Genomic DNA, 22,468 nt, shown 5'->3' with positions numbered 1-22,468 from the left:
CTTGCTCGATACCATTTTTTTTCTTTGTACGGTCCTGTCTTCTCTGGTATTCCATCGCTCTTATCCATTGACAACATTTTTTCTTGTAATTTATTCATAAAGAGCCTTAAAGCGTGTCTAGTTCAATTGGAACCTCAAGATTCAAATCTCATTTTCCTAACTATCTAATTATAAAATTTTTTTAAAAAGTAAAAAAAAAAATCTCTATCCTATCTCCAAAAACCCTCAATTTAGAAAAGAAAAATATATGGTATTATAACATTTCTAGAGTACTAAATAAAAAGCTAGCACATGCAATCGAACAGCAAATTGTGTGTTAATTAATACGGAGTTATTTAGAAAGTAGAGAGAGAGAGAAAGACACACACGCACAACAACATCGACAACAGACAAACAACGGGTAAAACCCATGAACTGGTTTGTCCAGCAGATCTACAATTTTACATCTACACGACACCACATCACATCACAAATTCACAAACAACTAAAAACCACCACATTCACCTTAACACTTCTTCACCTTTCACTCCAATTTCTTCAACTCTCTCTCTCTCTCTCTCTCTCTCTCTCTCTAAAACCAGTGCTAGATCCCTTGCAAAATCACCCAAATCTTCAATTTTGAACAATACCCATTTGCAATCTTAGATTGCATTGTCAACGCCACACCCAAAATCTCCAATTCCCATTTCCAAAATCACCCAAAATCTTCAATTTTGAACACACCCATTTGAAGTTTTCATTGCATTGTAAACATATAACACTATATATTGTAAAAAAAAAAAAAAAAATACAATGGGCAAAGTTTCGATTTTGATATACATAACCGTAGCAGTGCTTATTCTCTTTCTTATCTCTTACTCTCCGAGTAAACCCTCAAACCACCGTCACCGCCGCCTAAAGCTCCGATCAAACTTCACCTTCTCTCACCAAGTGCGTCCCCCTCATGACCCCGTGCCGTTCGACCCCATTGTCGCTGACCTCGAGCTCCGCCGCGAGGACCGTCACTGGGAGAGGCAGTACATGGAACACGCTCACCCCGAGTTGGTTCAACATGAATCGGACTCGGCTCCCGGAGCTGAGTCACAGCCCGAGTGGGAGGACTTCGCGGACGCCGAGGATTACTTGAATGACGAGGAGAGGTTTAATGTGACCGATAGGTTGGTCGTGTTGTTTCCGAGGATTGATGCGGACCCGGCTGATGGGTTTGTGACTGAGCACGAGTTGACTCAGTGGAACTTGCAGCAAGCTGAGAGGGAAGTGATGCATAGGACACAGAGGGAAATGGATGTGCATGATAAGAACAAAGATGGGTTTGTCTCTTTTGCTGAGTATGAGCCCCCCAGTTGGGTTCTAAATGCAGGTCTGTTTCTTTTGTCTTATGTGTGTTTGAGTAATGGTAGATTTTGGATCAGTTTTTCTTTTTGGAATTTTTGATGGGTGCTATGTCAATGGGAATGGGAATGCTCAATTTTAGTCTATGTAGTCATTTTTTAAAATGGTGTGAACATTGGATAGTTAGCGACACATGATGCATTTCTGTTCTAATTTCACTGTTATTTGTTTCTTAATCTCATTGTAATCAAGTGAATTCATGTTTTCTTGGAGAAAGCCGTGTGTCTTGTTTTTTTTGGTGAATATGTGGATTACGCTTTTACTTCTTCTTTCTTGTTGTAGAAGAGCTCAATTGATGTAGTTATAATATGTTTAACGGTTCATGAGACTATGAATTGACTTGACTTTATGAAGCATTTATTAGACTTCTTAATTTTTGTCTTAATTTTATTTCCTAAATTAGATAACTAGGCATCTTAATTATGTCTCAGTTAGTTCATTAACGGGTTTACTGTGATAGTTACTCGTCTATGTTGTGGTACAAACGTTATAAATTGATTCAAGATTTTAGTATAAGCAAGATCCAATTTTTAGGATTCCTCTTTACTCCACTTGATCATGTAGAGTCTCTCTTTAGTTAGTTTAACTTACCGTATATAGGATGTGGCTGTGACCATCGTACTACTGTTTGGGTCATCTACAATGAAATGTTGTCACCAGTTTGTTCTTTTTAGGGGCCATATCTTATGTTTTCTCATAGACCATCAGGACCTCATTTCTATATGAGTTTGTCTTGGCTACTAATTTCTATTTCATTTACCAGATAATACTTCTTTTGGCTATGATATGGGTTGGTGGAAAGAGGAGCATTTTAATGCATCAGATGCAGACGGAGATGGTCTTCTGAATATAACTGAGTTTAACGAGTGAGCTTCTACTTTGTTTAGAAAGTTTCTTTTATTGCAAAAAGCTTCTTTAATTGGTCTTTCAATTGCAGCTAATGCTTTTCCTCAACTTTTCCCTTGTTCATTCTCTAGCTTTCTGCACCCAGCTGATACTAAAAATCCAAAGCTACTTCAGTGGTTGTGCAAGGAGGAGCTAAGGTAACTTGAGTTTCATTAAGTTCCCTTCTCTGCCAGTTATAAATTATTGCATCCTTTTAATCCATACATGCATTGGATAAATTCATTTTTCAGTCCGGTTTGTAGTTGTGTCATTGTTGCCATTGGGAACTTAGTTACAAATGTTTTTACCTACTTATTGAGATCGTTCCCCAAGGGCATGGAATGATTTTCTTATGGTGAAAGGCTCTAGGTTGCCAATTCAATTAGTCAGCGCTAATCTGTTCCTCCCAGTCTATATTCTCCCTTTCTGGCAGCATATTCTAACATTTTTATTATTTATTGAATTTGATCACTAGATTTTCTTGAATTCTTGTATCATTTTCAGTATAAAAACAGGCCACTTAATGCATCATTCAAGATGCATTGTTGATGCATGAATTGATAGTATACTTTATGTTTTTATTCTTATAAGGGACTTGACACCTGATTCTCACTCACATTAAACTTTCATGTAAACACTTTAACTAACTTGTGTTCTCTTTTTAATAAATATTCATATGAGTTATAAAATCTAAAAATTCTGACTAACTTGGTTGAAAATTTTTATTTTCTTCGCTCTGAACTCATTTTGTTTCATATGAAGCTAATTACCTATGAATTCTGATTTTAACCATATAGGTATATAAGATGGGAATTCTTTGATACTTATAAAAAATAAAAAAAAGATGGGAATTCTTTGGTGGTCAGGGACCTTTCCTTTAAGTTCTGGGTACATGTGCATGAATCTAGTGGTAACCAATTTTATTCAAAGTCTTATAACTACATTTGATGAGTTAACTACTTGATACACAATTACACAGTCAATTCTTTTGCCTTGGTTTGATTAATGACTCTTTTAATTTTATTATCGTACTACAATGTTTCACCCTTTGTTTCTTCAATGTCATCTCTAATGGGGCTTTGATTTCGTTGTAATGTCATTGCTTTTCCTTGTCTAATTGGTCACTTTGCACTTTTGCCTCCTTAGGGAAAGAGACACTGACAAAGACGGGAAGGTTAACTTTAAAGAATTTTTTCATGGGCTTTTTGACATGGTGAGGAACTATGATGAAGAAGGTCACAATTCTTCACATCAATTTGATGATTCAATGGAGGGCCCAGCAAAAAAATTGTTTGCTCAGCTTGACAAAGATGGTGATGGGTATTGATCAAAGATATATTTCTCATATAAATAATGTTCTTTGAATGATATATTCTATTATTTACTTGTATTGGAATTTTCTTTCACAGATACTTGTCAGATGTAGAACTACTACCTGTAATTGGAAAACTTCACCCGTCAGAGAGTTACTATGCGAAACAACAAGCAGATTACATCATATCACAGGTATTCAACTGAAACCAGTTTCTTATTTGATTGATGAGAAATGTATCTATTTGTACTTGCTGAGTCATTTCGATATGCAGATTGAGTCATTTAAGCACTAAATATAATTGCAGCCACTTACTTGGAAGATTGTATTTAGTGTGAAGCAATACTATTTTGCATGTTTACTAATATGAGTCAAAATATTATTTATGGTGGGGGTCTTATTAAATGATAATTTAATGAATCTTAAATAATCAGGAGCCTTGTTCTGCATCTTCAGTCAACTTTGCTTCGGTTCTCTTGTATCGTGTAATCAATGTTATTTGTCCTAGTTTAAGAGAAGCTATTGTTTGAAATGTATCATTAAGGTCCTCGACTCCCTGTTTTTCCGATAAGCGAAAGAACTTGTCATTCAAACATGTTTGTTATTCTTATTTCATCTGAGGTTTCATGGAAGTTCACAACTGCTGTTGTGTTTCAAGTTGTGCATCTAACTAGAGATGGAAATCTTTATGTAGAAGTATTACCCAAAGATGCTCAGGAGATAGCCAGCCTGTTGGCTGAAGGCAGCATATACTAATAAGTTGTTGTCATGGATGATGTTGATAAGAGGAGACAGGAGTGATAGTAGCCATGCAGATTTAATTTTTATTATATTGAACTTTGCTGCCCCTAGATGGACTTGGTCACTGAAGCTACAGGTGCAAATTTTAAAAATTAATTCAGATATAAAATGCTTCAAAGGCCCTGTCCTGTATGTCTATTTTCTGTGTGTGTGTGCAAGTAAGCACCTTTGAAGGCTCCGTATCTATGTATGTCTGTATGTGTTTTTTTGTGTGTTTCTTTATAAGGCTATGAGTTTTTTGTATTCCAGTTCTTTTCCCCCTCTTCCAGCTGAGAGTTTTGTTTAGTATTTTTTGTTTTGTTGGGATTGTAAAATTACTATATCAGATGTGTGTATCTTGTTTCAAATTTGTTTATCCATGCAGAAGCATACAGCTGTACAAACTCATGGTTCTTAGGCATGGATTAGCAAAGTTAACAGCTTTATTGTTAATTTTCTGTCCTACAATTTTATCTCCATGGTTGGTGACTTTTATAAGACTTGACTGCTTCTTAAGGAAGCTCGGAAGAGCATACGATGGTCAGTTTTCATTTCATGGTGGCACTTTTTGTTGGAGGCCTCTAGTTTTAGGCATCTCAATGGATCTAGTAGACAGGAAACAGTGCCCTATGTGTTTTAAGTGGCGGTCCTAAAAGAACAATTATTTTTTTTTTATAGTCAGGATTGTTTCTAGTATAATTATTTGGGATGAGAGAAGTGATAGGCCATCAAGGACATACTTATCTATTCTGCTGATCAGATAATTGTCTCTTCTTTGACATTTTTATGCTTTGAGTTCACTAGGAAATCTGTCATCAACTAAGTTAGGATCTAGCTCACCGTCTTGTCCAGGATTTTGCAGTTTAATATTTTGGCCTGCCTTGCATTATGTTAGTAAAAGTTGAATGTAGATGCTCTTCTCTTGGCATTTAAGGGAAGATGTTATTGTCAGCTTAGTACGAATCATGGGTATTGTCTGGGTCTTAATTGGCTTATCTTCCAGAAATCGTTGGCTTTGGTGGAATTTGATAATGATTTTGATTTTCAACCAAGCCCTTCTAGGCAAATGATTGTTGTGTTTAGTGGTGGAGAGGGTTGCACTTTGGCGAAGAGTGGTAGAGATTGAATGTTGGATCACTTGGGGTGGTTGGTGCGTGGAAAGTGTAAGGGGTCCATATGGTGTCAGCTTATGGAAGTTCATAAGCCAAGGTTGGGTTAAATTTGAGTATTTCATCTGTTTCTAGGTGGGAAATAGTTTCAGGGGATCACTTTTGGCATGATCTGTGATGTTGGCCTGAAACTATTTCAAATTGCAAAAACAGAGGCAACAGTGGCAGACTATATGGAGATTACACATGGTGTTATTCTATGGAACCCTTCATTTATTGAAGCTGTTCATAATAGGAGTTGGAGTCAATGCATGCTTTTTTGGAGAAACTGTATACAGCTAAGGTGTAACAAGGTCAGGAGGATAAGATGATCTGGTCTAATTCTAAAGACTTGGGATTTATAGTAAATAAATACTATAATGTGCTGAGGGAGAGGGGGGTAATAAATCTTTTCCTTGGATATCTATTTGGCCTGTTAAAGCTCTGTCTCGTGTTGCTTTCTTTGTTTGGACTGCAGTGCAGGGTAAAAGTCTTAACAATTGATAATTTGAGAAAGAAGGGTATAATTATTGTGGATTGGTGTTGTATATGCAAATCCAATGGGAGTCGATAGATTATCTTATCTTCATCGTGGGGTGCCACAGGCTTATGGACATTTGTGTTTTGTCTAGTAGGAATGAATTGGGTAATGCCAAAGTCAGTATCTGAATTGTTGTTTTGCTGGAAGGGAACCTTTGGCAAAAAGTCGCAGCCTAAAATTTCGGGGGTGATCTGCTATGTCTAATGTGGAGTATGTGGAGAGAAACGAGTGCAAGTATCTTTGAAGGAACGCTTGGTACTTCAAATGAAGTCCAAATTCTTGGGATCTTTTTATAAGTGGGATCTAGCTGCAAGGCCATGTACTGCTTCCAACTTCTAGTAGGAGTGAATTGGGTAATGCCAAAGTTGGTATCTGAATTGTTGTTTAGTTGGAAGGGAACTTTTGGCACAAAATCACAGCCTAAAATTTGGGGGGTGAGTCTTCTATGTCTAATGTGGAGTATATGGAGAGAAATGAGTGCAAGTATCTTTGAAGGAATTCTCGGTACTTCAAATGAAGTCCAAATTCTTGGGATCTTTTTATGAGTGGGATCTAGATGCAAGGCTGTGTACTGCTTCCGACATCTAGGATTTTATAGATACTTTTAACTTTAGATGTTATCCTTGTAGTTCTCCTTTATTTCATTTAGGGTCCCTGTGTTACTTCCCGTGTACTCAGGCTATTCCTTTATGAAATATTATTTACTTACATAAAAAGTTGATAATGAGGATGCAAATAGTTGATAGGCTATAGTAGGCTGGGGAAGTTGATTGAAATATGCATTTTGTGCAGTGCATTTAGGAATATCCTGATCTCAAGGGTTCTATTGGTATGCTGAAGGAAATTGCTGGTCTCCCTATGGGCCTTTAGGGTAGCATTCTAATTCCAATTTGTTCAGAAAACTCACAAGCTGATTTCCTAGCTAAGAGGAGAGCACTAATTTAGGAACCTTATTGTGATTGTGCAAATCATCTTTTCTTGTTAAAAAATGGACACCAGTTTAGTTGTGATAAATTTGTGGTCTCATTATGGTTTGCTGATTTCTTTTTTATCTTTCCTTCTAAAAAAATTTCTTTTCCTATCTCTTCTTTTGTTAATGTTCTAGAAGTGCTAGTAGTATACAAAGTAGAAGTTCATGCTAATGATGACTATCACATGAATTTGATTTAACAACAGATTTCAGATTAATTTCTGGGTTCAAGTTGGTTTTGTGGAAGTGTGACTTGATAATGAATAGAGCAGTTTAGTTTTTAAAATAATGTATTGATTTTTTGTTGCAGGCAGATGCTGATAAAGATGGGCGTCTAACCTTGGCAGAGATGATTGATAACCCTTATGTATTTTACAGTGCTATATTCAATGACGATGAGGACGAGGATGACTATGAGTACCATGATGAATTCCGTTAATTTCATGCTAGGTTGGGAAACCCTTTCCATTTGTTTCTCATCCTTGTTTCTATCTTACCTGTCTCGTAAATGATATATAGATGTTTTAATTCCATTTTCTGCAGGATACAGGGAAAAGCTTTGGTAGAATTCAAAATTCTTTTGGCTATATAGTACTAGTAAGAAAAAGCTCCACGACCTTGACGTGAATTTTGCTCTTCCAAATTGCCATTTGTGGTTAATCGCCATGTGGTCATAAGTCATCCTGTACCACCAGTTTTACCGTCAGATAGTTCTTAGCGTCATTGCTGTTCATTAGATATATATGAATGTCAGCCCACTGTGAAGGGTGATTTACACTAGATTGATAGCTGGAATATTAATTTTATGGCACACAGTTGTTAGATATTCTGATTTTTTTTTTTTAATATTCTTGGGGTTTTTACTTTTTTAAGGCTTTGTTACTCTGCATATTTTATCAAGTTGAGTTGTACATGTATGATATTATAAAAACATTTATCTCCATTAGTTGTTCCAAGTGGAAGTAGTTTTAATTGTTACAATCGAATTGTTTGCTTAAGGATCAAGTACTTTAAGGCTAGTCATTGGGGTAAATCCGCTATTAGATCTCTCTCTCTCCCCTTCCAAGTTTTAGTGTTCAACTATAATAGTAGTAGTACTTTTGTGTGTGTGTGTGTGTGTGTGTGTGTGTGTGGGTGTTTGAAGTTTGAAATCAATGAAGTGCTTGAAAATGCTGTACATTACAAAAAATACCAATTCACACTATGCTGGCATTGCAGTTGCAGCTCTTAGAAAATGCAAATAGAAATTTCTGAAGAAGTTGTGAAAGGTAATGTGCGTGAAGGACAAATGGTGGTGAATTATGGTTAACAGTAGAGGACAGTACAGTAGGCAAGAATTGGTCTACCAATAAATGTGCGTGTATCATACTGAAAAGACTTGGCTCTTTCTTTGGTGTTTAGTGGTGAGATAAACAAGGAATGATGAAACCACAAATGTCTTAATAAAATTACGTGAATTTGTTACTACAATATTCAAACCAAAAGACAAGAGCAGAAACCAATGGCAATTGGAATCGAAGAAATTACATTTTGATTTATTTGACATATAGTCTCGAAGTAATAATTTGGTAACAATGATGAAGGACAAGTCAAGAAGAATGTTGTAATCAAAATAAAATAGAAAATGGGTCTTTATTTCCGACGAGGATGATTTCCCTTAGGCTTTTCATGGCAATCTTTCTTATAGTCTTCTTCGTCGTCGTCGTCTTCTTCATCATCATCATCATCTTGATCATCATCAGATGGAGGAGAAGGGTCGAGACGAGCTGCATCCTTGGCCCACCGAATCAACTTCTCCACTTCGTCATCTTCATCATCTTCTTCTTCTTCGTATAATATATTGCTGCTGGGACCCGCACCAACACCAACAGCTGCAGAAGAAGAAGAAGAGCCCTTAGCTTTAAGAGCGGCGAATCTGGCAGAGAGATCGGAGTTGTTGCTGTTGTTGTCGGTCGATTTGTGCTCTTGAGATTGAGATTGAGATTGAGATTGAGGAACAACGGATGAGGAGGAAGGTCGAGATTTTTTGAGCGCTTGGAAGCGACGGTCGAGATCGGAGTCGATGTAGTTGGGAGAGACTCGGGACATGTGGGAATCGAGAGAAAGCTTGAGAAGCAATTCGTCCTGAGCTGCTTGTAGCAGCTCTTCCACCTCCTTTGCTTCACTCTGCGCCTTCTTCATCTCAATCTCGATTCTTTTTTCCTTTCCACTTCCCACAACACAAAACCACGTCTCTTTTTTTCTTTTTTCTTTTTTTCAATCCACTACATATATATATATATAAAAAAAAAAAAAAAGTAAAAAAAATGAAAATAATAGATGAGATCTCAAACCTTTCTTAAAATTATATGATTAGCAAAGTACCATATATTATTGTGGGAGAGAGGGAAGCACAGGACAATGCCCTATCTGTGGATGAGCTAAGGCCCATCCACGCACCAATCCAGGTCTGACACGTGGACTAAGTCAGAGGAGGGAAGACATGAAGACAACACTAATTCAGACTAAACCTATGAACAGATGTCCGAGGAAGGGAGGCTGATGGACTCATCGTCCGAGGAGCAGATGCATCTCATGAATTTCTTAGTTGGCTTCTTGCACCAAAAAGTAAAACACTAAGGAAGACAACAGAGACGTGCAAACACAGAAGAAAGGAAATATCTGGGAAGGTGGCCATCACCTCCACATTCAATGCACTGCACCTACTAAGTCGGCTGTATTTATGAGGAAAAGACACTCGAACAACAGCTCCATAGCTCATGACATTTTCTACCACCTCCAGAAGGGTCTTTATGGGTCAAGCATCCCAATTATTCCCTTAAAACATATAGGTAAAGGGTTGAGATGTATTAGAAAAGACTATATAAGGGAAAAGAACCCCTCTAGGAAAGGGGTGGAAGGATAGAAATTGAAAAGAAAGAATTAAGTATCAGATTGTGGAGAGATTGACATTAATTGTATTAGAACAATCTATCCTCAAACAGGCCCGATGAAGAGTTTATACTAAATCTATGTTTCATTACTTCATCTTTTCACATAAAGAGTCATTACATCCTTAATTTCACGCTTGAATCCTACTTAGCATTATAGTTGACATTGAAAGCCCACTTTCTTACAAATTAATTGTGTTGGACCGAAAATGTTGAGTACCACTATTCTAAGTGGGCTTGGCCCATTCTTTTGTGCTCTTACAATTATATTTCCTAAATTAATTTATCTATATTTTTTATTTGATTGTGTTTTAAATTTTGTAAGCATTTTTTCTTTTAATGAAACATAATGCATTTTGTTTCTTGTACTCCTTACAAATTATTCATCATCTATATGTCCTTTTAATTTTTATTTTTTTTTATTTTTATGAGAATCATCTATATGTCTTGAATGACCTAAAGAGAAAAACATACATAAGTAAATCCATCATTTATATTAGAAAAAATAAAATACAAGATTTTAATAACATAAGAAAAATGTAATTTTATCAAGAATCTACAAACATTATACTGAGAATATGACATAGTTGTCAATAAAACAACTCATTTTTCTAAGAAAGCTCTCATCCCAAAGTATCACTAAAATGGACCAAAAAGACCGAAATGGACTAAAATGGACCGAACTTGACTAAATGGACTAAAATGGACCGAACTAGACTGAATGAACCAAAATAGACCGAGCTGAACTGAACTGGACTAAATAGACCAAAATGGACCAACCTGGACCAAAAGGACTGAAAAGTGCTAAACAGACTACAGTGGACTAAAAGGACCAAAATGTTACACTGGTATAACTTAACATAGCATTAATAAATGTTACATTTTAGCTTTTAGATATTATACAGATTTTCAATATTCTAAAATCAAAATTATATCTTTTTAACCTTAAAAGAAATGTTACACTCTACAAAGTTTCCCATTTCATAGTATAACAATAATAATAATCATAAAATTTTAAGGACTAATGATCATAAGGACTAAAATTTCATAGTATAACAATAATAATAATCATAATATGATCAATGATGTCTACTGTATTTTATGATGATTGCTCTTTTATTATCAAATTCAAAGGTATCAATTAGTTTTTGGTGTATGTTCTGCAAACCCCAAATTTCCTATTCAAGTACCAAAAAAAAAAAAAAAAAAAAAAAAAAAACTTTTTACTGATGGTGGCAATGTTATTAAAGGATTCATTAAATATTCCTTGATTTTGTCAAAGTAGCTCATTCCATTGATTGGTGTACCTATAAGGAAGGTAGTGGGAAATCATACTTAGAGCTAGCCTTGTTGAGATCTCTAAACGCAACACACATTCAAACTTTTCTTTCGTTCGATAATTTTCCACTTTCATAAATTCGGCAATGTACTCAAGTTGGAATATTTATGGCCATGATTTTGGGTTTTGGATTAGCCTACAAATGTGCAGTATCTGGATATTTTTTTTAAAAGCAGCACTGCCTTGTAACATTTTCATTCTCATGAATTGCAATTCTACATGCACAAGTATGATATGTGTACTGTCACATTCTTGATTTCTTGATGTGCATATTTCATGTTAATTTTCATGAATTGAAAGAAAGAGGTACTTGGGTATTTGATTGATATTATACTGAAATTTTGATGGTAAATAGAATGTGTGGTTGATTGGATTCTTCAATGTTTTGTGGCAAATAGAATGTGTTTGTGTGTTTTGATTGCACGAAAGGTATCAAAAACATGTTTGTTTCGGGAGAGCAACTCCACTGATTATATATGTTCAACATATGAACTATTGGCAAAATGTGGAAGTCTGGCGGCTTCAAGACTGGTTATAGTCCTCATTTAAACTACTTAAGAGTCCTTCACCCCCTTGGATGTTTGTGGGAGCACTTAGTTTTCTTGCCTTTATTTATTGTTCTTTTTCATATGTGTAGTGAAAGGTTTAAGTAAGGAAAAACTATCAAGCAAAACATAAGGACATTCACTCCACTTGTGTAAGCCAGTGCACTAGCAAATGCAGAAGCAACTTACCCAGAGGAAAAGAAAGGATTTATAGAGAACTTCCTGGACAACACACGAAGGCAAAAGAGTGCCTCTAGGTTGCTGCACATGACTGCATGAGCATTCCCTTGAAAGCAAAATAAAGGAGAAGAATGAAATCTGGAGAAAATCAAGGAGAAGCTGCCTAGGAGCTATGCCATTTGGTTATTGTTCATTTATGTCGTTGTTTTGGCTTGATGTATACTAATTCAAACAACACATTGGTTTAATTTGACCATACATTATCTTCAATGCTATTAATTAACAAATATTAGGTGGGTGCCGGAATCCTTGCAATTCTTGATGTGACACAAGAATCTGGATTTCTAGCCTCTGCAGTTACATGCATGTTGGGCTTTTATGGTAATTCCCTTAGGCTTTGTGTGTGTGTGTGTGAGAGAGAGAGAGAGAGAGAGAGAGAGAGAGAGTTAGTACTCATGAAATAGGGAAGTTTGTGAGAATTTTAAGTCACTCCAAGTTGTGATGGGGTTGCTCGTTGCTGAAGTAAATGTCAACACTATGTGTGAGCTGGGTTTTGGTGGTGTATCATTAGTAAGTTCTATTTCTATTTAACATAACTTGCAATCAGTTCCCATACTTCTATATTTATATGTTCCCTTTCCTAAATGGGGAAAAACATATAAAATAAAAAGATGCATGCATACACAAATTTTGTGACTAGTAGCTAACCTGTGCACCTCTTTTACTATTTGATGAGGATAAGTTCTTATGAATGGATAATGTGTAAAAATGGTGTTATGTGACACACATTATGTGAGTTGTAACTTTCAAAACTGGATACTGTATTGAGATTGCATGTGATGGTTTATTTGTTCAAAAGATTGATTGGAGTTCATGTCTTTGAATGTGAAAGGAATTCATCACCTTACTGTTTAAGCACATTAAGTTCACTAAATTTGCCATGAATTTCTGACAGTCTTACTGAATAGATATCTTAGTTTGTATAACTTAATTCAGTATGGAATATCAACCTATCATTTCTATTCTTTGTTTCCATCTAGCATCTCTTGCAGAATGGTTATGAATGATTAATTTTCAAATACGATATGTGCAACATTATTACAAGACTAAAATATTATTCTTGACCAAATTGCGGTGCACACCTATTTAGGCATGTAACAAAAAAAGAGCCCTTTCCCCGGTGCACACCTATTTAGGCATGTAACAAAAAAAGAGCCCTTTCCAAAAGAAGAAGAAGAAGAGAAAAGAAAAGAAGAAGGAAGGTTATGTATATTTCATTTATAAGAATAGGTGATCATGTGAAGATTTGAACTCTAGGTATGTTGCTCCAACAAAAACACTAGTGATATCCCGCATAATAATTTCAACTCAAAAAATTAATAAAGCTCAACTATCCATAAATTTCATCAATAGAAAAGGAAAATTTAACATATCATTCAAGTCATTTCAACAAGAAATTAAAATCCAAATCCTACATTATTAGTACTTTTGTCCAAATCAACTAATAGTGATTTAACTAAATCATAATAACAAATAGAAAGATGTATAGATCAATATCAATAATTTTGAACTAATACTTTTTCTGTTGGTTATTGTCCCAACCAGGCATGGCCCCATGCAAACTAGTATTCAGAAAATTTTGATTTTGCACTCGTTGTCCTTTTGGATGTGGAGCATTGGAAAAAGTAGAAACCAGTTGGTTAAGGTATGGTGGAATTTGTGAAGTAAGATATGTAGGTGCATGTATCAGGCTTCTAACATCCGACAAATTTAGACCAGCATTTTTAGCTATAGATATAAAATCTGGGTCATCGAGTGGGTGGAACCCTGTCACTTTCATAAGTTGTTTCTCAGATGTATAGACCTGAAAAAATCCAAATGATATATAAACAACACATTCTATATGAATGCAAAAACTACAAAGGGAAGAAAGAAAGAAAGTGAAAGTAATTTTACACCCTTGCATTTCCATGATTTGTTTCTCAGACTTACCCGTGCAATAAGTGCCACACGATCAATTATTGCAACTCTATTCCAACAATGAGATGTGTCACAATTTTCTTTACGCTTCGAGCAAGTCAGTGATAATTCCGAGGCTGTCCTCTTAAGACGTTCAACCTATATAAAACCATGAAAACCTAAATTATCATTCATATAAGGATACTGTTGGTGAGAGTGTTTAGCGTTAACAAAAAACACAAAGCATTACCTCTATCTTAGTGTTTTTCATCAGGTCTTGTCTTCTTTTTCTAGACTGTCTAGCTGATTCTAGATTTGCTTGCTTCCTAATATGGAAAATAATCAAATTGGTATGCAGTCCATTTTAAATATAAAAACAAATTGAGAAGCATTGTACAATATTTGAAAAAACATAAAATTTCTTGTTACCAACCTCCTTTGACGCTTTGCCTCATCAGAATTTTCAATGACCTTTGCCATAAATTGAAAAACTGTACATGGTCAAGAAAGCAAATTTAGCAAGTGATGTAGAGGCAGCTAATTGCAGAAACCCTCAACCACAACACAAATTGATGTAACTATTCAATCATCAAATAACAGTTCAACACAACACCCTAAATTGAAAAAAACAAGCCCCTATTCTCAAAGCAAATAAACATACATTATAGATATAATAGAATTATTCTATTTATTTATTAATTTGATAAATCATAAAGATTTATTCATTAGAAGAAACAAGGCTAGTTCCAAGTTACAATTAAACAGAGACCTAAACAATACAAAACAAAGAGCAATAAAACTCAAGCTAATACACAACTGACCAATGTACAAAAAAAAAAAAAAAAAAAAAAAAATCTTTCTATGAGAATTCATTCGTGAAAGAAAGTGATATAAATAATAGCATTGTTGAAATTTTGTAAGCAATACATACAAATAAGAATACAAAATAAACTATTTAAAGGCAAAATTATGATCAAGAAGTAATACCATTAGTATTAGCAATTGGAGGCTGCAGTTGAGTATTGTTCACTACATTGAATTGTTGATTAACTTGATTGGCAGCAGCGCAAGAGATTTCAGGCCTACTTTTGTAATAAGCGTGCTCGCTATTGAAATCAACAGCATGAGGATGAGGAGCCATTGGTAGAGGTGATGAAACCACACCAGTCACTGCAGAATTCAATGATAGAGGAACAAACTCGCCTGCAAAATTATAATATGAAGTAACACCATTAGCATTAGCAGTTGGAGGCTGAAATTGAGTATTGTTCACTACATTGAATTGCGGATTAACTTGATTGAGTGCAGTGCAAGCGAGGTCTGGCTTGCTCTTGTAATAAGCACACTCATTATAATCAACAGCAGCAGTAGGAGGAGTAGCAGCAGCTATGGGTAGAGGAACTGATGAATATGATTCCACCGATGATGCCGCACCAGTCACTGTAGAATTCAATTGTAGAGAAACAAACTCATCTGCAAAATTATGATAAGAAGCAATAGCATTAGTACTAGCAATTGGAGGCTGAAATTGAGTATTGTTCACTACATTGAATTCTTGATTGAGTGCAGCGCAAGGGAGGTCCGGCTTGCTCTTGTAATAAGTGCGCTCACTAACAAAATCAACAGGATCAACAGGAGGCATCGGTAGAGGAGGCATCGGTAGAGGAACCGAGAAAGATAATGCAGAATTCAATGGCAGAGGAACCAAGTCGTTTGAATTGCTACAGCTAGCAACGTTGGAGGAATCGACAACAGCAGCGTACATTGGTGACTTCGACTTAGTAATCTCATGTTCCAGAGCGGAATCCAAAGGCGGTAACTCTTCAGCCATAAACTCCAAAAACGAGCGCTCGGAGTTGGAGTTGGAATTGGTTCCGGTAACCCTAGCAGCATTGTCCTCGAAATAAACATCTTGCGCAGCAGCAGAATTAGAAGATTGTAACTGATTGGTTCCGGTAATAACAACCTCGGAGTCGACAACTTGTGCAGCAGAATCAGCAACTTGTGCAGCAGAATCAGCAGAAGACGGAAACTGTTGGAGAAGCAACAACAAATTCGTCATGGACTCGCTTTGATGGAAGTTATTGGGAGAAGAAGAAGAAGACCACCAGGAGCCAGGGATTTCGCCCTCCTCATCCATCATTATTAATTCTCAACAACTTAAGAAAGAAAGAAGAATACTACTAAACTTTTGCTTCGGTTTCGGTTTGTGTTGGAACTTGGAATAAGAGTTATGTATATATAGGAGGGGGAGGGACAGTCACCGCCTCGCCTTAAGAATCACCGCCCTAGTGCTAGTAGTTGTTGATTGACTTATGCTTACGTGTCACGCAAATTAATTTTTTTATCTAAAATTAATAAATTTGGTTTTTTTACCGGCTTTAGTTTAGACAAATAAAAATTTAAATTTAAAAGAATTTTTATTTGAAGATAAAATAACTGCGTAATGCCCAACACTATTCCTCTTCTGATTCGTAAAACATGAACCGACGCAAGCAAGAAAGATTATTTTCAATTTCATGAAACTTGTGGGGTATCAATCAGAAAGGGCAATGTTTTGTGTGTGAGAGAGAGAGGGGGGTATCAACGTCTCAGGAACTTACTTGCCGTTGTCAGCATCTTGCCGCTGTCTCCACCATGGCGTGGCGTCGCCGCCGATCTCCTCCCCCTTTCTTCTTCCTTTTGTGAGCAATAAGTATCTTTCTTATATTTGTTTTGTTCTACAGATATAAAATGTTTTTCTTTTCCTCTTTTAAAGTGAATTGAAAGAAAGTAGAAAATTATGACTACAATTAGTCTCACTGAAAGCATTGTATATTGACATCTAAGACTGCTTTTTTCTTTATGAAAAATATTAGATCATAGTTCATCGAAAGTTTTACTGTGGATTTTGCACAAGTGACAGACTAGAAATAATGCAATGCCTCCGCACACTAGTGCCTAATACCTATGGAAAAGCAGCCCCTAAAGATGTGATGCTAGTTTTGTTTTTTTAATTCCTTGTTCCTTGTTAGAGTTCGAGTCTCTGATCCAATCCACAAACGTTCCCGCTGTAAAAATTCACACTCACTCTTTCTCTATTCTCTGTTTGTTTCTCGGGAAAAAAAAATGTTACTCAAAACTTTCTACTTCTTTCTCTTCTTATTCAATTACAGGTGTTTACTGGATCTGGATGCGTTAAGGACTGGAAAGCTTTTTCCAAGTGGAATCCATCCAATGGCGGCCTTGACTATTTGCAGGTTTCGCAATTTTGCTTAGGTGCTCTTTGATTTTTTGTTGGCTTTTCAGAAGCAATAGAAGTAAATTTCATGCCAAATTGTGTAATAACGATAACTATCTTTGAGTAGGATCAAATATCCCTTGAAATTTGATCAATACAATAATTGAAATTAGAGTGATGCTACCGTCAATTACCAATAAATTTTACTTTCATTAGTATTAGAAATTGATGTGCTAACTTTTAAACACAGGACAAAAAAATAACTTGGAAATTTATTTATTGTCGCGTTATTTTGTCCATTTTGCACTAGTGGTGATAGATGAATGAGCTCATTAAGTGGATTCAGCAGAAAGTACCTTGATGGGTATGTCTTTTGCAAATGATATTGTTATGGTGGATGAAATTAGATGTGGAGTTAATGCCATTTGTAAAAATTGATTGGTAAGTTACATACGCATCTGATGGGTTTTAAATCTATGATTTCACTCATCACCTAGCACTTATTAGGGGAGGAAATGCCAATTGAGCTAGAGCTCATTGGTACTTTATGTAGTGAAATTGTTAGGAGCTTTGGAATTTTCCTTGAAATTATGGCTGAGATATGCTTTTTAGTTCTCAAAATTTGGCTCAAGTTTGTTGTACTTTAAAATTTAAAAAGTTTCAATTACGACCCTAAAATATTTAAAAAGGTATTAATTTTTCCCTTTCTTCTTTTTATGGTAAATTTATTCCATGCCACGTTAATTTTTTTAATGTGCCATGTCGGCACTTTATCTGCCATGTATGCAATTTTTGTATGGGATATGTTTCAAATTTGTTCAAGAACTCAATTACGATATGTGACAAAGTGCTGACATGGCACTGAGGAATGAAAATGAAATTTGGAATAAATTCTAGGAGTCAAAAGTGTGTTTTAGCCTAAAATTCTTGTTCAAATGTGTGTGTGCATGATGCATGATCTTCTTGACACTGTGACTAATATATCTGATTTTGGCCTTAAAGAATAAGCCTTAATGCACGTACACTTAAATTTTATTTGTGTATGCTTGAGTAGCATAGCTACAAAGGTTGTTCTACCTATTGCTTTTCAGTTATTAGTTTTCTATTTATAAAGTCATTAGATGAATTTTTGATTTCTTTAACTTAATGGAAATTTAGGAATGAGTAGGGTCTGGTATTGTGGAGGCCATGCTCTCAAAATCAGCGCCTGTCTTTTATGGTGATCTTAGAAGTCATGAGAGGGTAATTTTTTTGTATATTTTTTTAAAACATTATGGAACTTTGAATAAATCTATTTAGCACAGTTTCCAACTTCATGGGCTTTTTTATAATTCATAAATTTGTATTTATTTTGATTTGGATGTATCAATTTTCGGTTTTTAGGTTGCACTTTGCCTTTGAGAGGGTTATGGTTTAACAACTTTGAGTATTTTATTATTTAGACACCAATTATGAATGCCGATAATGAAGAGAAGGTTCAGTTGGAAACTTTGAGGGAAGATATTGAAACAGAAAGTATATTTCTTTTCACTATCTACCGTTGTCTAGTCCATTGCTCTCTGCAAAAGTGTTCTTTCACAGATTTTATTTTTCTAATCAAGCTTGGTTACTTCTGCAGCCTGCATTTTTGGATAGGAAAGCACTAGCATCTATCAACTTGTGGATGAACAATGCTCAAGCTAGATCAAGTACTCAATATGATCCACACCATAACCTTTTGTACGTAGTTGCTGGCTGCAAACAAGGTGAAGTCATTATTTTGGTTTCCTTTGCCATGGATGGCCCATATGCATGCCAAGAGTGGATGACCTAATTACCTTATCAAATGACAAGGAGAAAGAGGGGGGGGGGGGGGGGGGGGGAAGGGAATGAAAGGGGGGATTGGGGTCTTGCAACTTTTAAAACTGTTATTTCCTTTTCAGTTGCAAAACTATGTTAGGCATTTCTTTTTGCAAAGCACAAGTTCACATTGGCTTAAATGTATTTGAGGATACAATCAATTAAGTGGAAGTAACATTTATATATACCTTATGAATCATTATATCCACAAAATGTTGACTGCTGATTTGTTTCACCGAGATGGTTGGCATTTCATGGCTAGTTTTCAGGGGATGACATCAGGAGCTGAGATACTGAGATTTTGGCCTATCAATAACATTGGTGTATAACGCGCACCCAACACCTTCAGCCTTGAATATTAAATAACTCAACATAAGTCTTTTTTTGTTGGTGGGGAGGGGGGTTTGCATAAAATAGTTTTCTTTTGTATGGGCACTCAACATAAGAGCTTCCATGCTATGCAGTTGTCTTATGGCCTCCTTTTGCTACTCCAATGTTATACCCATTGCCAATATATGGTGAGGCCTCAAACCATAGGTATGCTACTTTCAATACTGGCAACAGGAAATTAAATTTGCTTCTTCTCTACCCATAAGATTTATGAAATGCTGATACTTCTAATTTTTGCTCAATGACATAAATAATTTTCAGATTTCAATTTTTGTGTGGCCTGCATTTAAAAAAAAAAAAAAAAAAAAAATCTTTTGTGCATTTGGCAGTTCTGTTGCTTTAGAAAACCCTGATTTTTCAACTTATCTAAGAGCAAAATACCCAATGGTGCACTCACAGAAGGTTGTTCTTCATGCAGGTGATGCACTTTTCATTCCTGAAGGCTGGTAAGGTCTAATTCTGTCTATTTATACTTTGTTAGATCCCTTCTTTACAAATATATATATATTGTTGACCATTGTCTAGTTTTATGATATGTCTCTCTCTTCAAGTTTAGTAGTGTATGGTCTCACCATCTCTCTATCCCCTCTTTATTGTGATCTGCTTCTTTTCGGTGATGATTACTTTGTCTACTTATGATTACATTTTTATCATACTAAGCTTAGCCTTCAACTCCAACTTATTAGCTGTGTGCTAGTTATTTTCTTTGCTTCTTGTCTAGACTCATGTTTGATCTTTGAAATGGAACTAGAGACAATATGGTTATTCATTTTCTATGAAAATTCTAACGTGTAATATATGCATGGTTGTTGGAAAGTAAAAATTTGATTTTGACTAGGATACCTGTTAATGCATCCTTTGGCAGTACTGCATAACAGAATCTGATTCATGCTTAATTTCTTTACTTTGGTCAGTTGTGCATATTCTCCTGTCATTCCATTTTATTGTGGGCTACTCCATCTGTTAAAATGCATGACTTTGTTTTCTTTACCTTAACCTTACAAATTTATGATCCTCAATCATTCCACATGTGATGGTGCACTCTCAACTATCGCTGTCAATGGTTTTCATTGCACATGATAGGATTTTTTCCTTGACAGTACCTATCTCTGTGCCTGTAGTTCCCTCTGCTATCATTATTTATGTGGCATTCTTAAATCACTCCCAATAATTTTTATTACCATTTTACTAGTAATATAACATCAACAACAATAACTAAAGCTTAGCTGGTTGTTATCTGGATGGATGGCAGTGTTTGTGACATTACTAGCGTAGTTGACTTATTTCTTTCAATTTTTTTTTTTTTTTTAAAGTAATGAGTGTCATATCATTACAGTGTATACTCATTATTTAATGATTTCTCGTTGTGGACTTAACCTTCTTCTATATGAATCTTCAGGTTAGGTGATTGTTTTTTTCTGTTTGTTACAGGTTCCACCAAGTAGACGGTGATGATTTGACCATTGCTATTAACTTTTGGTGGCGATCCAACATGATGTCTTCTATGGAAGAGCACATGGATGCATATTATTTGCACAGAATATTGAAAAGGTACTTGTAGTATAGATTCTTTAAAATATGTTAGTTAAGCTAGCTAGTGTGAAAAGCTAACATTAGTTCTGTGTCAATTTCATGTGTCATTCACTCATTGAATCAACATTTTATATAAAAAGATTGACGGATAAAGAAATGGTATGTATCTCTCTTACATATGTCATTTGATGCCAGATAATGTTGGCAAATAGCCGTTTTATGGGGTGGGGAGTGGGGAGTGACAGAAACAATCCTTTTTATATTTATGATTTCCACCTTAGAATGTATTTTCTATTGTTTGAGTTGTCTTTTTCACTCTTACCATAAAGTATTTTGGGAAAGATAATCGTTGAAATGTCCTAGAGCTTCAGAATTACAGCAGTCATGAAATTAAAGATGATTTCATATGTCTGCATAATTTTTCTGAAACTTTTACTGAAATCTTCTTTTTCTTTTCCCCTATTATTTTTGGCCTTTAATGCTTAATTTCTATTACATTTTTTTCTTATCCTGCAGAAGTTTAGGATCTCAGGTCTCTTACAAATTTTTCTACAAATTTGTAAAAGTTGATTATGGAACTAATTTAATATGAATTTCAGACAGACTCATAGCTAGTTAAATGTGATATACTGATGAAATCTTTGATTTCATTCGTCCGTGTCAGTCTTAATTCTGTGGTGGAGTCATATTTAAGACCTCCCTTTATTTTTTTATTTTTTATTTTTCAAATATATAATAAGAAGTTTATTAGTGAGTGCTGTTATATTTGGTGATGTACAATTAGGGCAGGACCAAGTGCTACATAAGACCTCTTCTACTATAATGGGGGACACGAAGAGACATATATGTGAGCTGCCTAGTATTGGAATAGCAGGTCATTTTCTTATAAGCCCATGAAATTTGTGTCATATATCAGGATTATTTGTTCTATTTTTTTTTTTAATTATTATTTTTATATATCAGAGTAAAAAAGAAAGAAATTTGCTGCTCATTTCCAAGCCAGTGGCTGTATACTTTTTCTTACATCATAATTTGATATTTGATAAGCAGATCATCGTGGCAATGATTTGAATCAGGCTTTTGACGAAGCAGATTCAAAAGAATAAGAAGTGCAGCAGAAGAATCTGTTGCAGGACCTGGAACCCATTGCTCTCCAGGTGCTTCATGAAATTTTTTCTCTGGTTCATGACTATATTAACATTCCTGATCACTGCCAACTGCTGCAATTGACTTTGATAGATGATTCTGCTGCTAGAGTGAAAGGTGAATGCAAGAAAATTGTGCCAGCTAATTTATTTCACTTGGAAGATGATCCAGTTGCTAAAATTCTTTGGAGCCTTCAACCAAGTACCCTGCAACATGTATTTTTAGCTATGGCGGTGAGTTTGTATGCTCCAATGAAGCTTACACTTCAAAAAGGTTACTGAGTTTTGTGTTAATACTTGTTTGGTACATAAAGGGTATGGTAAATAATTTTATTCAATACATATTATGAGATGGTAAAG

General features: G+C 35.3%; 3 protein-coding genes and 1 pseudogene across 4 annotated transcripts; 2 read left to right on the top strand and 2 right to left on the bottom strand.

The window, feature by feature from the left end:
* The first annotated feature begins 358 nt into the window (after positions 1 to 358).
* LOC126714860 (uncharacterized) lies at positions 359 to 7,971 on the top strand. Of its 2 annotated transcripts, none has more exons than XM_050415264.1 (7): positions 359 to 1,360; positions 2,156 to 2,258; positions 2,370 to 2,435; positions 3,424 to 3,597; positions 3,687 to 3,783; positions 7,339 to 7,478; positions 7,579 to 7,971. In XM_050415264.1, the coding sequence occupies exons 1-6, from the start codon at positions 793 to 795 to the stop codon at positions 7,465 to 7,467; spliced, it is 1,137 nt and encodes a 378-aa protein (XP_050271221.1). In that variant the 5' UTR covers positions 359 to 792; the 3' UTR covers positions 7,468 to 7,478; positions 7,579 to 7,971. The 2 variants fall into 2 exon arrangements, with proteins under 2 accessions (XP_050271221.1, XP_050271214.1); XM_050415257.1 differs by having other exon boundaries at positions 361 to 1,360; positions 7,572 to 7,971.
* Positions 7,972 to 8,448: 477 nt separating this feature from the next.
* Positions 8,449 to 9,292, bottom strand: LOC126714872 (uncharacterized). Its single transcript, XM_050415275.1, has one exon. It carries the CDS (start codon positions 9,207 to 9,209, stop codon positions 8,661 to 8,663), a length of 549 nt encoding a protein of 182 aa, XP_050271232.1. The 5' UTR covers positions 9,210 to 9,292; the 3' UTR covers positions 8,449 to 8,660.
* Positions 9,293 to 13,577: 4,285 nt separating this feature from the next.
* LOC126692405 (uncharacterized) lies at positions 13,578 to 16,121 on the bottom strand. The gene is made up of 5 exons (XM_050388005.1): positions 14,969 to 16,121; positions 14,415 to 14,472; positions 14,232 to 14,307; positions 14,015 to 14,140; positions 13,578 to 13,886 (listed from the first exon to the last, which is right to left on the bottom strand). Exons 1-5 carry the CDS (start codon positions 16,119 to 16,121, stop codon positions 13,593 to 13,595), a joined length of 1,707 nt encoding a protein of 568 aa, XP_050243962.1. The 3' UTR covers positions 13,578 to 13,592.
* Positions 16,122 to 16,426: 305 nt separating this feature from the next.
* The window catches only part of LOC126714843 (lysine-specific demethylase JMJ31-like), a 67,229-nt pseudogene continuing 61,187 nt past the window's right edge, over positions 16,427 to 22,468 (top strand).

This window comes from Quercus robur, chromosome 1 (genome assembly GCF_932294415.1).
Source record: "Quercus robur chromosome 1, dhQueRobu3.1, whole genome shotgun sequence".
In the NCBI taxonomy this organism is placed as follows: domain Eukaryota; kingdom Viridiplantae; phylum Streptophyta; class Magnoliopsida; order Fagales; family Fagaceae; genus Quercus; species Quercus robur.
The sequence above is the reverse complement of the archived record's forward strand: the minus strand, read 5'-3'. Positions and strand labels throughout refer to the sequence as shown.